Here is a 16,254-nt window from a genome sequence, read left to right as displayed (position 1 = left end):
TCTGCACAGCAAAAGAAACTATCATCAGAGTGAACAGGCAACCTACAGAATGGGAGAACATTTTTGCAAGCTATCTATCTGACAAAGGTCTAATATCCAGAATCTACAAGGAAGTTAAACAAATTTATAAGAAAATCCATTAAAAAATGGGCAAAGGATATGAAAAGACACCTTTCCAAGAAGACATTTATGTGGCCAACAAACATAAGAAAAAAAGTTGATCATCATTGATCATTAGAGAAATGCAAATCAAAACCACAATGAGATACCATCACACTCCAGTTAGAATGGCGATTATTAGAAAGTCTGGAAACGATGCTGGTGCAGCTGTGGAGAAATAGGAATGGTTTTACACTGTTGGTGGTAGTGTAAATTAATTCGACTATTGTGGAAGACAGTGCAATGATTCCTCAAGGATCTAGAACCAGAAATACCATTTGACCCAGCAATCTCACGAGTGGGTGTATACCCAAAGGATTATAAATCATTCTGCTATAAAGACATATGCACACATACGTTTATTGTAGCACTATTTACAATAGCAAAGACTTGGAACCAACCCAGATGCCCATCAATGATAGACTGGATGAAGAAAATGTGGCACATATATACCATGGAATACTATGCAGCCATAAAATAGAATGAGTTCATGTCCTTTGCAGGGACATGGGTGAAGTTGGGAACCATCATCCTCAGCAAACTAACACAGGAACAGAAAACCAAACACCTAATGTTCTCACTCATAAGTGGGATTTGAACAATGAGAACACATGGAAACAGGGAGGAGAACATCACACACCAGGGCCTGTGAGGGGGTGGAGGAAGAGAGGAGGGAGAGCAGTAGGACAAATACCTAATGCATGCAGGGCTTAAAACCTAGATGATGAGTTGATAGGGGCAGCAAACCACCATGGCACATGTATAACTATGTATAACATGTAACAAACTTGCACGTTCAGCACATGTATCCCAGAACTTTAGAAAAAAAAAGTGACTGTTCTTGTCCTTTGTCCACTTTTCAATGGGGTTGTTTTTCTCTTGTAAATTTGTTTTAAGTTCCATTTAGATGCTGGATAATAGACCTTTGTCAGATGCATAGTTTGCAAATATTTTTCTCCCATTCTTCAGTTTGTTTACTCTGTTGATAGTTTCTTTTGTTGTGTAGAAGCTCTTAAGTTTATTTAGATCCCATTTGCCAATTTTTGCTTTTGTTGCAATTGCTTTTAGTGTCTTTGTCATGAAATCTTTGCTCATTCCCTTGTCTAGGATGGTATTGCCTATGCTGTCTTCCAGGTTTTTATAGTTTTGGGTTTTATATTTAAATCTTTAGTCTGTCTTGAGTTTTTCTTTTGTTTGTTTGGTTGGATTTTTTTGTATATGGTGTGAGGAAGGGGTCCAACTTCTGGCGTCTGCATGTGGCTAACCCGTAATCCTGGCACCATTTACTTAACAGTGAGTTGTTTCTCTAATGCTTGTTTTTGTCAGCTTTGTTGAAGATCAAATGGTTGCAGGTGTGCAACGTTGTTTCTGGGCTCTCTCTTCTGTTCCATTGGTCTATGTGTCTGTTTTCATACCAGTACCATGCTGTTTTGGTTACTGTAGCCTTGTTGTATAGTTTGAAGTCAGGTAACATAATGCCTCCAGCTTTGTACTTTTTGCTTAGGATTGCCTTGGCTATTTGGGCTTTTTCTTTTTTGGTTCCATATGAATTTTAAAATAGTTTTTTTCTGGTTCTGTGAAGAATGCCATTGGCAGTTTGATAGGAATAGCATTGAATCTGTGAATTGCTTTGTGCAGTGTGGCCATTTTAATGATATTGATTCTTTCCGTCCATGAGCATGGATTTTTTTTTCCCATTTGTTTTTATCTTCTCTGATTATTTGAGCAGTCTTTTGTAATTCTTATTGTAGAGATCTTTCACCTTCCTGTAACCCTAGGTATTTTATTCTTTTTCTGGCAATTGTGAATGGGATTGCCTTCCTAATTTGGCCCTTGTCTCGGTTGTTGTTGGTATATTGGAATGCTAGTGATTTTTGAACATTGATTTTGTATACTGAAACTTTGCTGAAGTTGTTTATCTCTGGAGGAGCTTTCGGACTGAGAATATGGGGTTTTCTAAATGTAGGATCATGTCATCTGCAAACAAGGGTAATCTGACTTTCTCTCTTCCTATCTGGATGTTCTTTATTTCTTTCTCTTGCCTGATTGCTTTGGCCAGGACTTCCAATACTATGTTGAATAGGAGTGGTGAGAGAGGGCATCCTTTTCTTGTGCTGGTTTTCAAGGAGAATGCCTCCAGCTTTTGCCCATTTACTGTGATGTTGGCTGTGGGTTTGTTAGATACGCATTTTGTTTTTCTTAATTTATTTTAATAAAATAATTTATTTTTTAAGAGATATGTCTCAGCCAAGCGCAATGGCTCACGCTTGTAATCCCAGCACTTTGGGAGGCCGAGGTGAGCGGATCACGAGGTCAGGAGTCCAAGACCAGACTGGCCAACATAGTGAAACCCTGTCTCTACTAAAAATACAAAAATTAGCCAGGCGTGGTTGTGCAAGCCTGTAATCCCAGCTACTCAGGAGGCTGAGGCAGGAGAATCGCTTGAACCCGGGAGGTGGAGGTTGTGGTGAGCTGAGGTCATGCCACTGCACTCCATGCACTCCAGCCTGGGCAACAGAGCAAGACTCCATCTCAAAAAAAAAAAGAGATATGTCTCACTCTGTCACCTAGGCTTAAGTGCAGTGGCATGATCGAGCCTCCAGAGTAGCTAGAACTACAGGGACATGCCACTGCCGTCAGCCAAATGGAGCTTTTTAAAGAAATATACCTTCCTTTTTTTTCAATATGACTTTTTATTATTTATTCATTTATTTATTTATTTATTTTTTGAGACAAAGTCTCGCTCTGTTGTCCAGGCTGGAGTGCAGTGGCATGCGATCTCAGCTCACTACAAACCCCACCTCCTGGGTTCAAGCGATTCTTCTGCCTCAGCCTCCGGAGTAGCTGGGATTGCAGGTGCCTACCACCACGCCCGGCTAATTGTAGTAATTTTAGTAGAGACAGGGTTTCACCATGTTGGCCAGGCTAGTCTCAAACTCCTGACCCCAGGTGATCCATCTGCCTCGGCCTCCCAAAGTGCTGGGATTACAGGCGTGAGCCACCAAGCCTGGCTCCTTATGACTTTCTACATAAAAGTTACTAGTAAAGATTCTGTAGTGGGTGAATCTGCAATGGATGAAGATGTTTTGGAGTGAAGCTGAATTGGTCTTTTGAATTTATTAGAAATACTGTACACAAAGGGCCCAGTAGGTAAAAGACCACTCAGCTAAAGTTTTCTGATAATTTTCATGGTCTGCCTGAAATAGAATGTGTTGTAGCACATGACTCTTCAAAACCATGTTTGCTTTCATAACAAAGATTGAAGGTAATTAGCTGGGTTTTCTTTAAATAAGAAAAGTAATATTAACATTTTCATTGTCAGATTATATGAACTGAAAATATTTTTTTAGGTACCAGGGGGACTAAGCTAAGAAGTGAGAAAATAAATGAGACTGTACTATGCTTGGGAAACATAGTTTCAAAATTAAGAGGATATTCCACAGATCAGTCTAAATTATGAAACTTGTATATGATTGAATAACTTATAAAAACTTATTTGTGTTTAATTTTGATTTAAAAATAACCACAGCACTCATTTTCTAGGAATGAATAAAATATTTTTCATACCCCCAATCCTAAAAGTTAGAAAATATATATATACATATTTTTTTCACAGATATTTAATCTTATTATAAGGGGTAAAGAATTTAAAACAGTATTATTACTGTTGCCGTTTAATGTCCAGCAGGGTTTTTTATATTGTTTTGGTTTTGTCTTTTTTTAGATTAAGTAGCACTGTCAAATATTGGGAGCTAATACCGAGTGGTAGTTTAAAGGAGTCAGATTGCTTGAGTTTCAATTATAGCCTACGACTAAATAGCTCTGTGTAACCTTCTATGAGTTTTGTAACCTCTGTGTGACAGTTTCCTCATTTATAAAATGTATATACTTGATATACACATGATGAGGATTAAATGAGGTAATACATCCAAAGTGCTGCCATTTCGTATGCACTGAGCACGTGTAAACAGTTATCATCAGAGTTTGCAGTTGCTGTTTCATGCTAAAGTGATAAGAGTTATGGCAGGATATTTTTATCTCAAGAAACTTGTTAAACACTGGGGAAGGAAGGAAACAATTCCCATTCTTGATTTCTGGGAACTATTTATGATTATATTAATATTTAAAGCATTCTAGTTTGTTGAAGTTTTATCCCCCAACATTAAATTTTTTTTTTTTTTTTTTTTTTTTTTTTTTTTTTTTTTGAGACAGAGTCTAGCTCTGTTGCCCAGGCTGGAGTGCAGTGGCCGGATCTCAGCTCACTGCAAGCTCCGCCTCCTGGGTTTATGCTATTCTCCTGCCTCAGCCTCCCGAGTAGCTGGGACTACAGGTGCCCGCCACCTTGCCCGGCTAGTTTTTTTGTATTTTTAGTAGAGACGGGGTTTCACTGCATTAGCCAGGATGGTCTCGATCTCCTGACCTCGTGATCCGCCCGTCTCAGCCTCCCAAAGTGCTGGGATTACAGGCTTGAGCCACCGCGCCCGGCCAACATTAAATTTTAAAAAAATTTTTTTTCAAATTTATATTTGCATTTTTTCAAATGGCCCTTTTTTTTTGAGGCAAGGTTTTGCTCTGTCACCCAGGCTGGAGAACAGTAGCATGATCTGGCTCACTGCAGCCTCGACCTCCCAGCCTCAAGTGATCCTCCCACCTGAGCCCCCAGAGTAGCTGGTACTACAGGCACATGCCATCACACTCAGCTAATTTTAAAAATTTTTTGTAGAGACAAGTAGCCCAAAGGGTTCAAGCGATCCTCTCACCTTGACCTGCCAAAGTACTGGGATTACAGGCATGAGCCACTGTGTCTGGCCTCAAGTAACTCTCTTAGAAGTTGGAATGCAGTCCCTATCAAGCATAAGCAATATTTTCATGTTTTATCTAGCAAAAGAGGAGTCTGGGAAAGTGGGTTGGAATGATTAAGGATTGTTACCTGCATTAAAGAAGACAGCAGACTTTGGATAAAACAATAAAACCGTGTTAATAGGAGAGTAGTATGTTAAGTAATAAAATTTATGTGGTGCTGATGGAAGTCTGATGCTTCCAGACTTCCAAAAAAGTCTGGAAGCATCAGATAGACTTAATTTCAAATACTGTATTAGCTATACTTTCAAATGATAGGTCTAAAAGTTTTTTTTCAACTTCATATGCCTTTTTAGTTGATATTCCTCTAAATTTGATAGAGTAGGTTCAGTTGTTAAACTGAAAAAAAGTACAGTAAATATATTATTTTCCCTATGTTTTCAAACTTTTGAGGCACTTCATAGTATAGTTCTTTATGAACCATAGAGGCGATATATAAATGCTGAGATGCAAAAATAAATCCTATTTAAGTAGACATTTATCAATTTACCTGTTTTTTCTTTTTTTTGGAGACAGTCTTGCTCTGTCACCCAGGCTGGAGTACAGTGGTGCGATCTCGGCTCACTGCAACCTCTGCCTCCCAGATTCAAGCGGTTCTCCTGCCTCAGCCTCCTGAGTACCTGGGATTACAGGTGCGTGCCACCACGCCCTGCTAATTTTTGTATTTTTAGTAGAGACGAGGTTTCACCACATTGATCAGGCTGGTCTCGAACTCCTGACCTCGTGATCTGCCTGCCTCGGCCTCCCTGCCAAAGTGCTAGGATTACAGGCATGAGCCACCACTCCCGACCAACAAGTTACCATTTTTAAACTAAGGAAAATGACTTTAAATATAAGACAAATGATTGCCACACAAATAGGTCAAACATGTATAAATAATACAGTAAGTGGCAAAAGGTAAATGTATTACGTCCAGACAGACTTGTTCAGACTACCAAGTAATTAGACTTCATCCATGGGTAATGATTAAGACTGTTGGTGATTAAGACCCTAGGATTAGGGTCAAACTGCCTGTTTTTAATCCTGGCTTCACCACTTATAAGTTGTGAGACCTTGGAAAAAAATGTTTATGTGCCCCAATGTTTTCATCTATAAAATGGTGGAAATCATAGAATCCACCATAGAGCTAGGTATGTGTTTAATAATTTATTTAATTAATAATTTTTGTTAAATCAGTCTAGGCATATGCATTTTAATTTTTTTTTTTTTTTTTAATGCTTCCAAGATGATTGTTGCCAGCCCAACAGAAAATGGACAGGTACTTCGTGTAATTCCATCTACCCAGACAGCAATGGCACAAGTGATTATACCTCAGGGGCAACTTGTGGATGTGAATAGTCCTCGGGGTGAGTAACAATGGGATATAGTCCTCAGGGTGATATGTAGGGGATTTGAGAGTGTTTTAAAAACATAAATATTTTAGAAAAATCATCTTATGAAAGTCAGTGCTAAAATTGATCTCCTTAGGTAAAAGATTACGAATTAAATAATTAGAAAACAGCTCTTCACCCAAATAAATTCAAAGTTCATTTTTCAACTCCTGTCTAGATTAGCTATTTGATTTAAGAATTCTATGAAGCCGGTTGACTCCTGCTTCCTCCCAAATGACCAGTGAGCATAAAATAAATTCTTCTTAATTATAACAGTAATAATAACAGCAACAATAGCAAGAATATAATGCTAATAGCTTCAGAAGTTTTTATTTATATCTTTCTTTTTTTTTTTTTTTTTTTTTGGAGGCACAGTCTCACTCTATCCCCTAGGCTGGAGTACAGTGGTGGCATGATCTCAGCTCACTGCAACCTCTGACTCCCAGGTTCAAGCAATTCTCCTGCCTCAGCCTCCTGAGTAGCAGGGATTACAGATGCCTGCAACCACGCCTGGCTAATTTTTGTATTTTTAGTAGAGCCGGGGCTTCACCATGTTGGCCAGTCTGGTCTCGAACTCCTGACCTTGGGTGATCCACCCGCCTCCGCCTCCCAAAGTGCTGGGATTACACATGTAAGCCACTGTGGCTGGCCATTTATATCTTTATCAATATTTTTATTAGCCATGTGACTCATTACTTTTTTTTTTTATACTATCCTTTTTATCCTCTTGCTCTTTTCCTCTTTCCTTGGCCCCTTCAGATTCAGAAAAGAGAATCATGCTCCCTATTTCTCCTTATATAGTCTTTACCTGTTTGATAATATGCCTATTAGTTCTCTTTTTTTTTTTTTTTTTGCTTTCCTCCCTTTTCCCTCAATTTGAATCTCTTTTCTAACCTCATAGCTATACTGTTTTGTTGCTGCTTCATAGCTAATGGTTTAGGGCAGATATTTTCACCTTAGTGTTATCATTCTTTATTAATAGTCATTAGGACATGAAGAGAAAAACAAAGATTGCAGAAAACATTATGAGTATGAGCATAGTATATAGACAAAATTAGTTTTACATTTTCCTATATATTGCAGAACTCTTAAGATACAATTATTTCTACCACTTTTATATCCTGGCTGTTCAATATAAATTCTAAAACTTAATTATAAAATTACAGTAGTCAGTATTATAATTTAAAGTAAACAGGTATCAGAGAAATTCTCAATAAAGCATTATTCGTTTATTCTCAATAAAGTGTAAATTTTCTTTACCTATTACAAATACGTAAGTTTTAGTTAGGTATATTCTTATGGTCTTATTCAAGATATTGATGTTACTTTGTTCTTGTTTTTGTTGTTAAGATGTCCCTGAAGAGAAACCCAGTGACAGAAACTTATCAACTGTAAGGGTGGATACTCTAGCAGACAATACCAGCAATTACATTCTTCATCCTCAAACGTCCTTCACATTACCCAAAAAGTCAGTGACCAGGTAAGTCCATGGGAAAGAGAAGCTCATCTTTTAACATCACCATGGAAATCTTTTTTACAAATTACACATTTAAAGCTGGCTGACTATAGAGAAAATCAGAAAATAGAAGGAACTATCATTGAATATATCTTTAGTTATTTTAAGACATCTGGGTCATAAGGAGGCTACTTTGGAAGCTATAAATGTCAAAAGTGCTACTTTTCCTCAGTGACATCTGTTATCTTTTGAAACAGTATGAAAATTGTATTAGTTCATTTAGTCTGACACTAACAGACTTTTTAGAATAAAGAAACATTCATGGCTAGGCACTGTGGTTCACGCCTGTAATCCCAACACTTTGGGAGGACAAGGCAGGTAAATCATGAGATTGGGAGTTCAAGACCAGCCTGGCCAAGATGGTGAAACCCCGTCTCTACTAAAAATACAAAAATTAGCTGGGTGTGGTGGTGGGCGCCTGTAATTCCAGCTACTTGGGAGGCTGAGGCAGAGAATTGCTTGAACCCGGGAGGCGGAGGTTGCAGTGAGCTGAGATTATACCACTGCACTCCAGCCTGGGCAACAGAGCGAGACTCCATTTAAAAAAAAAAAAAAAAGACCAGATGTGGTGGCTCATGCCTGTAATCCCAGCACTTTGGGAGGCTGAGACGGGCGGATCACAAGGTCAGGAGATCGAGACCATCCTGGCTAACATGGTGAAACCCCGTCTCTACTAAAAAATACAAAAAAAAAGCTAGCCGGGCGAGGTGGCGGGCGCCTGTAGTCCCAGCTACTCGGGAGGCTGAGGCAGGAGAATGGCGTGAACCCGGGAGGCGGAGCTTGCAGTGAGCTGAGATCCGGCCACTGCACTCCAGCCCGGGTGACAGAGCGAGACTCCGTCTCAAAAAAAAAAAAAAAAAAGAAAATAATAACTAATGCACCCATCAGACCAATCTGTAGTTATTGTTAAAACTTCTTATTGATGACCTCAATATTTGTCTTTGATACTAAGAGGATAAAGCAGTTGAATGCATTTTGTGTGTTCATTGAACTGCATGTTTATATATATTCCTCTCCTATCCCAGAATGCTAGAAGAACCCCTTCTGGCGCCTCTTCAGCCACTTTCTTCTAACACACCTATATGGGCCTGCCGTCTTAGGAGCTGTGAGGTGAGTTAAAAATAATTATTACCTAGAATTACTTACCTGCTTATAACCACAGGTCATCCCCAAATGCCACTTTTGAGTACAACTAATATAGGCTATATTTACAATATTTTGTTTGTGTTTTTGTTAAATGTGATTTCATGTATTGTTGAATTATTAGAGATTCTAAGCTTTGTTAAAGCAGAGGTTATATAAATCTGTTTACATTTCACTATTATTTCTTCTCTTGCAACTCTCTTTCCTCATAGTCCATGAAACTTCACTATCATGTTTCTCTACTATTAACTTTTCAACCATTTCTTTTCTTTCTTTGCTTGCACTTATTTTTTTTTCATATTATCAGTAGAAAATTCTTTAAGGCTCACTTTCTGACTTTGTCTTTTTTCTCTCTGTATTTTGTCTTTTGGAGCACTTACCTACTTTGTTGACTTTCAACTCATATCTATAAAAATGATTTCCAAGTCCATATCACCAGTTTTTATATTTATTTATTTATTGAGACGGAGTCTCACTCTGTCCCCCAGGCCGTAGTATAGTGGTGCAATCTGAGCTCACTGCAACTTCTGCCTCCTGGGTTCAAGCGATTTTTGTGCCTCGGCCTCCCAAGTAGCTGGGACTACAAGCATGTGTCACCACACCTGGCTAATTTTTTGTATTTTTAGCAGAGATGGGATTTCACTATGTTGGCCAGACTGGTCTCGAACTCCTGGGGTGATCCACCCACCTCGGCCTCCCAAAGTGCTGGGATTACAGGTGTGAACCACTGTACCAGGCCAGATTTTGAATTCTGCCTTCCTCTTGTCCCAGATATCTGGCTACTTGCTTGAAGGTTTATTTGAATTTCACCTCAAATTCACCATATCCCATACTGAAATCATCTACCATGCCACAACTGGCTCCACTTCCAAAATTCCATGTCTGTGTAATGACAAATACCATTTCCTTAGATACCCAGGCATAAAGTTTTGTACTGATTTCTTCCTTTCCCACATTTGGTAGTCACCAGATTCTTTTTTTTTTTTTTTTTTTTTTTTTTTTTGAGACAGAGTCTCACTCTGTCATGTAGGCTGGAGTGCAGTGGCGCTGTCTCAGGTCACTGCAACCTCCGCCTCCCAGGTTCAAGCAATTCTCCTGCCTCAGCCTCTTGAGTAGCTGGGACTATTTGCATGTGCCACCATGCTCAGCTAATTTTTGTATTTTTAGTAGAGACGGAGTTTTGCTATGTTTGCCAGGCTGGTCTCGAACTCCCGACCTCAGGTGATCCTCCTGCCTCAGCCTCCCAAAGTGCTGGGATTACAGGTGTGAGCCACTGCACCCTGAAGTAGTCACCAGATTCTTTTAGTTTTTCCTTTAAAGTATCTTTTTCTTTTTGGCCCATTTTTCAATAGGCCTTTGTCCTCTTGTGCTTGATTACAGGAATAGCCTGCCCCCTAACATCTTTGACTCTCCCATTTCTGGTCCCTAATGTATATTTTTCTAAGGCTACTTGTATTTGAAGATTGTTTTAATTGTCTTTTCTCAGTGCCCAATTAAGTTGTGTTATTTTTTCCACATTATTTAGCCACTATAGCTAGTTTCAAAGGCCTTTCATAATCTGGTATCATCCTACCTTGTCCTACTTTATTTCCTACTTTTCTCAAACTCATCTTCATTCTTGTTAGCCTAGTCTTCCTACTTTCGACAGATACTCCAGAATTTTTTTTTAGCTCTCCCTTTACCCATTTGTATTTCCTTTTCCTATATGTTACTTTTTTCTTCTACTTACCATTTCTAACTATTCTTCAAATCCCAATGCAAGTCCTACATATCTTTTGTATAAATTATCTAATGATTATTTTAGCCTTTACCTATTTCTCTCTTTAAATTCTTTAGTATTAATTGTCATTCTTAATTATTTACTAGCTTAGGCCGGGCGCCGTGGCTCACTTCTGTAATTCTAGCACTTTGGGAAGCCAAGGCAGGCAGATCACTTGAAGTCAGGAGTTCGAGAGCAACCTGGCCAATGTGACAAAACCCCATCTCTGCTAAAAATACAAAAATTGGCCAGGCGTGGTGGTGGGCAGGAGAATCACTTGAATTTAGGAGACAGAGGTTGCAGTGAGCCAACATCACACCACTGCATTCCAGCCTCCGTGACAGAGTGAGACTCCATCTCAAAAAAAAAACAATTTAAAAATAAAAGTATTTACTAGCTTGGATTGTTCACTGTTACGTAACATTCACACTTTTTGAGGAAAGGGACCATGCCTACTCTATATACAAACCATAGATGGTAATGAATATTTAACTATCAGAATGCTTCATTGTTTTAAACAAATCTTAAAATGTGGGAAAGGAAAATATTCTTTGTATTTTAATGTTTTGAGAAAATTTCTTATGAAACACCTTGTGCTATATGTGTTACATTTGTTAGGACATTATCGTTGTTGCTTTTCTAAGTAGAGTGCATGTATGTATATACATATATGTGTGTGTGTGTGTGTGTGTGTGTGTGTTTAGGTTTTTCTTCCCCTACCTTTTGTTAGTCATAGTTTTTCAGTGGTTTCCTAAGGTTACTGTTGTGATTGTTTGATGAGGGTTTTAAAAATCATTATTATAAGCCTCATGGAATGCTATGGATATTAGAGCATTTGTTAATACAATCATGCAACCAAATCACCTTGTGTTACAACTATAGTGCATTGTGTGGCTTACCTAAAATCATAGTGTATCTTGTAAGAAATTGAATACTACTGTCCAGCAGACTTGAGTATGGTTGTCCAAGATGAACCACTTCTTTCCCAGTGAGGGATTCTTTTTCCTCTCCCAAGCTACATCAGTGATAAAAAAAATTTTGAGTTGGCCAGGTACGGTGGCTCATGTCTGTAATCCCAGCACTTTAGGGGGTTGAGGCGGGTGGATCACAAGGTCAGGAGATTGAGACCATCCTGGCCAACATGGTGAAACCCTGTCTCTACTGAAAATACAAAAATTAGTCTGGCATGGTGGCACGCGCCTGTAGTCCCAGCTACTCGGGAGGCTGAGGCAGGAGAATTGCTTGAACCCAGGAGGCAGAGGTTGCAGTGAGCTGAGATGATACCACTGCACTCCAGCCTGGTGACAGAGGGAGACTCCGTCTCAAAAAAAAAAAAAAAAAAATTGTGTTAATGGCTGAGGAAATATTTTCTGCATTTTGGTTCAAAATATTGTTTAGTAGTCTTTTATTTTTTGAATTTCTCATTTAATGATGTTTTACTGTAGGCATTTTTTTCAGATTTGACTAAAGTGTATTAACTGGACAAATTTCAATACTGTATTAAAATTGTATCCGTAAGCCTATTTATAAGTATATATAATTCTGATTATATTATACTGATTTTTTCTTTATTGACATATATTCTAATTTTATTTATAAATAAATTATAGTATTATAACTAAAATTTATATTCATTTATTTGTGGTGAGTTTTGATAAAGAGTTGTCTAGGTTAGCAGAAAAATTATAAACATAAGCATTTTGATTATTTTAGAGGAAATTGCAGATAATGTATTGTTTGGCATCAGATTATCTCTTAACTATTATAACCAAAAGTACAGCCACAACGGTATTTTGATACCTTTCTATTTGTTAAATGTATTCTTCCTCTCTGCCCACATCTCTGTTCTTGTTACCTCTAAGGGGGAAACATACGTGGAGTTAATTCTAGGTCTCTACATTTCATTGTAAGAGATCACAGTTAACGTATTTTTTCTGTTGATATATAAAAAAAAGTTTCTCCTCACCTGGGTGCAGTGGCTCATGCCTATAATCCCATCACTTTGGGAGGCCAAGGCAGGCAGATCACCTGAGATCAGGAGTTCGAGACCAGCCTGGTCAACATGGCGAAACCTCGTCTCTACTAAAAATAGGCATGGTGGTGCACGCCTGTAATCCCAGCTACTTGGAAGGCTGAGGCAAGAGAATCATCTGAACCCAGGAGATGGAGGTTGTAGTGAGCTGAGATAGCACCATTGCACTCCAACCTGGGCAACAAGAGTGAAACTCCATCTCAAAAACAAAAGCAAAAACAAAAAAAGAAAAGAAAAAGTTTCTCCTCTAGTACAGGGATACTCAAATGGTTATATATAGATAATATAAATTTATTTACATTATTTATTTATACTTTTCCTTGTTTTAGAAAAAATTTAAGAGCACTTACAAAAAATACGTAAAATGTATTAGCAAGGTAGAAATTAAAAGTGGAAACTAGACAGTAAAGACAGACAAGGATGGGAACATAAAATGGAAGTAAGAAAATACATGTCTTAACCAACTGTGTGTGTTTGTGTGTATACATATACTTGTCTATAATCAAGATATATGCTTTTTTTTTTTTTTTTTTTGAGACGGAGTCTCGCTGTGTGGCCCAGGCTGGAGTGCAGTGGCCCGATCTCAGCTCACTGCAAGCTCCACCTCCCGGGTTCACGCCATTCTCCCGCCTCAGCCTCCGAGTAGCTGGGACTACAGGCGCCCGCCACCACGCCCGGCTAGTTTTTTGCATTTTTAGTAGAGACGGGGTTTCACTGTGTTAGCCAGGATGGTCTCGATCTCCTGACCTCGTGATCCACCCACCTCGGCCTCCCAAAGTGCTGGATTACAGGCTTGAGCCACCGCGCCCAGCCGATATATGCTTTTCAAAAGGGGAAACTTAGTTACTAAATTCTGTGTCTTTCAGATTTAAAAATTATGCTAATTTCCATAAGATAAAAGCAAACCATTAACTATTTTTGGTACTAAGACCAAACAGAAATTTCTCTCAGAGGAGGATCTTCTTTTTTTATTATTTTATTTTATTTTATTTTATTTGAGACGGAATCTTGCTCTGTTGCCCAGGCTGGAGTGCAGTGGCGCGGACTCCGCTCACTGCAACCTCCACCTCCTGGGTTCAAGCCATTTTCCTACCTCAGCCTCCCGAGTAGCTGGGACTACAGGCGCCCGCCACCACGTCCAGCTAATTTTTTGTATTTTTAGTAGAGACGGGGTTTCACCATGTTAGCCAGGATGGTCTCAATCTCCTGACCTCGTGATCCACCTGCCTCAGCCTCCCAAAGTGTTGGGATTACAGGCGTGAGCCACTGCGCCCGGCCGGATCTTCTTTTTTAAAAAAATAGAGTCTTACTCTATTGCCCAGGCTGGAGTGCAGTGGCACAATCTCAACTCACTGCAACCTCCATCTCCCAGGTTCAAGGGATTCTCATGCCTCAGCCTCCCAGGTAGCTGGAATTACAGGCAAGCGCCACCACGCCCAGCTAATTTTTGTATTTTTCGTACTGATGGGGTTTCACCATATTGGCCAGGATGGTTTCGAACTCTTGACCTCAGGTGATCTGCCCGCCTTCGCCTCCCAAAGTGCTGAGATTACAGGCGTGAGCCACCGTGCCCGGCCTCAGAGAGGGATCTTCATAAAAAGAATGTTGATATAATGAGCAAATTCTTCTACAGCATTTTATCAATCACTCACAATTTTCATTGGATTTCTAATAGATGCATGGCATCCTATCAAAATTAATCTCAGGCATTCCCGCCTGCCCTCCTTCCCTTTTTCCCTCCTTCCCTCCCTCCCCTTTCCTTTCTCCTCCCCACCCCACTCCACCAAAAAAAATCAGTTTCAGTAAAGGAGGCCCCACAGGGAATGAGTACTTTGTGGCTAGTTTTATGCTGATCTGGATTGATCCAGGATAGAGTTTTAAATATCTGAAAGAATAGATATACATTATATGTTCTTGCAAGTTATCTTTTCTAAATATTCTTTGTCTCAAACAAGACATTGATAAAGATAGTATGGCAAATGAGTTTGGCATTATATTCCCTAACAAACACCTGCAAAATACCCATTTGATGATACTGGTTGAACTCAAATCAGACCCACTGTTTGTAATAGACCATTAATCTGAGGGCACAAGTGACATTCTCTTGTGCAAGGCGATGAGTCTTCCATTTTGGACAACCATCTCATTATATTTATTATGCAATGAAGTGTATTTGCTAGTAATTTTGTTTAATTTCTACCACATGCAGAAAATTGGAGATTCATACCGTGGCTACTGTGTAAGTGAGACTGAATTAGAAAGTGTCCTAACATTTCACAAGCAGCAAACACAGAGTGTTTGGGGGACCCGTCAGTCTCCAAGCCCAGCCAAGCCTGCTACACGCTTGATGTGGAAATCCCAGTATGTTCCGTATGATGGAATCCCATTTGTTAATGCAGGTACTTTTTTAAAGACTTATTTTAAAAGGTTCAGTAGCAGCCGTAGTCCATTGTGAAAATGTGATTTTCCTAAGGTGATACAATTTTATTATGGTAGCTGACAATTGAATGCTAATTGAAATGCATATTAAATTGAAAAAAACTTATAGTAAATATAATCAATTACCTTATAAGATTGCATTTTAATATATCAGAATGAGTAAGACGTCTTTCATATATTATACTGAAAAATAAAATATCGAAGTTTCAGTTAACCTGTTTAATAAAATATTAAAAGAGCAATTTTACTTTAAATATATACATCAGCTGTGTTTTTTCCCTTCAGATTAAATATTTTAGCCTTCTCTCTTAATTTGTTTTGTGGGGGAAATTTGTGTGTATTTTATGTAGCTTGTAACTCTGGAGCTACTGTATAGAATTTGTATACAATCTGGAGTTATAGAATTCTGATACTAAAGTTCTCAAGCATTAGGTATGTTATATACAGTATTCTCAGAGACTGGGTTAGTTGTTTACTAAGGGAGTAGTTTCAAGCAAATCTCTTAGACTAGTTAAAGCCCCAAAGAATCTAAAACTAAGCAATTTATTTTAGGACTATGAGGGCAGTAATTTAGCTGAAAGAGTTGCAGTTTCATCCTGGACCTCTGAGGTTAATGAGAAATACTTAAGAGAAGATGAGATAAATGTAACCACTTCTGCCTGAGTTTCATCAGTAGTCTATAAAAGAAATGCAACATTAAAAATAAATGAGCTGGGTTATTTGTTTATTTATATATTTATTTATTTATTTATTTTAAATGCGGTGGCTCATGCCTATAGTCCCAGCACTTTGGGAGGCCAAAGCAAGAGGATTGCTTGAGCCCACGAGTTTGAGAGAATCCCTGGGCAAAACAGAGAGACCTCATCTTTACAAAAAAATAATAAATTACCTGGACATGGTGGCATGGGCCTATAGTCCCAGCTATTTGGGAAGCTGAGGTAGAAGGATCACTTGACCCTTGGAGGTCGAGGCTGCA

The 16,254-nt window shown here is 38.8% G+C and overlaps 2 protein-coding genes across 8 annotated transcripts in view; one reads left to right on the top strand and one right to left on the bottom strand.

The window, feature by feature from the left end:
• The window catches only part of SUMO1 (small ubiquitin like modifier 1), a 1,087,495-nt gene that overhangs the window by 785,388 nt on the left and 285,853 nt on the right, over positions 1 to 16,254 (bottom strand). The window lies entirely within an intron of this gene.
• CARF (calcium responsive transcription factor) overlaps positions 1 to 16,254 on the top strand; it is an 82,016-nt gene that overhangs the window by 44,228 nt on the left and 21,534 nt on the right. For 6 of the 7 annotated variants that reach the window (XM_050750826.1, XM_050750823.1, XM_050750824.1 and 3 more), the window contains 4 exons: positions 6,245 to 6,365; positions 7,740 to 7,869; positions 8,931 to 9,015; positions 15,049 to 15,238. In XM_050750826.1, the coding sequence (XP_050606783.1) occupies positions 6,245 to 6,365; positions 7,740 to 7,869; positions 8,931 to 9,015; positions 15,049 to 15,238 (526 nt within the window). Of the gene's footprint in view, positions 1 to 5,535; positions 5,652 to 6,244; positions 6,366 to 7,739; positions 7,870 to 8,930; positions 9,016 to 15,048; positions 15,239 to 16,254 lie in introns of all 7 variants that reach the window. The other variant, XM_050750829.1, reaches the window with a different exon arrangement.

Source organism: Macaca thibetana, chromosome 12 (assembly GCF_024542745.1).
Source record: "Macaca thibetana thibetana isolate TM-01 chromosome 12, ASM2454274v1, whole genome shotgun sequence".
Lineage (NCBI taxonomy): Eukaryota > Metazoa > Chordata > Mammalia > Primates > Cercopithecidae > Macaca > Macaca thibetana.
Note: the sequence above shows the minus strand (reverse complement) of the source record. Positions and strands in the feature narration are given on the sequence as shown.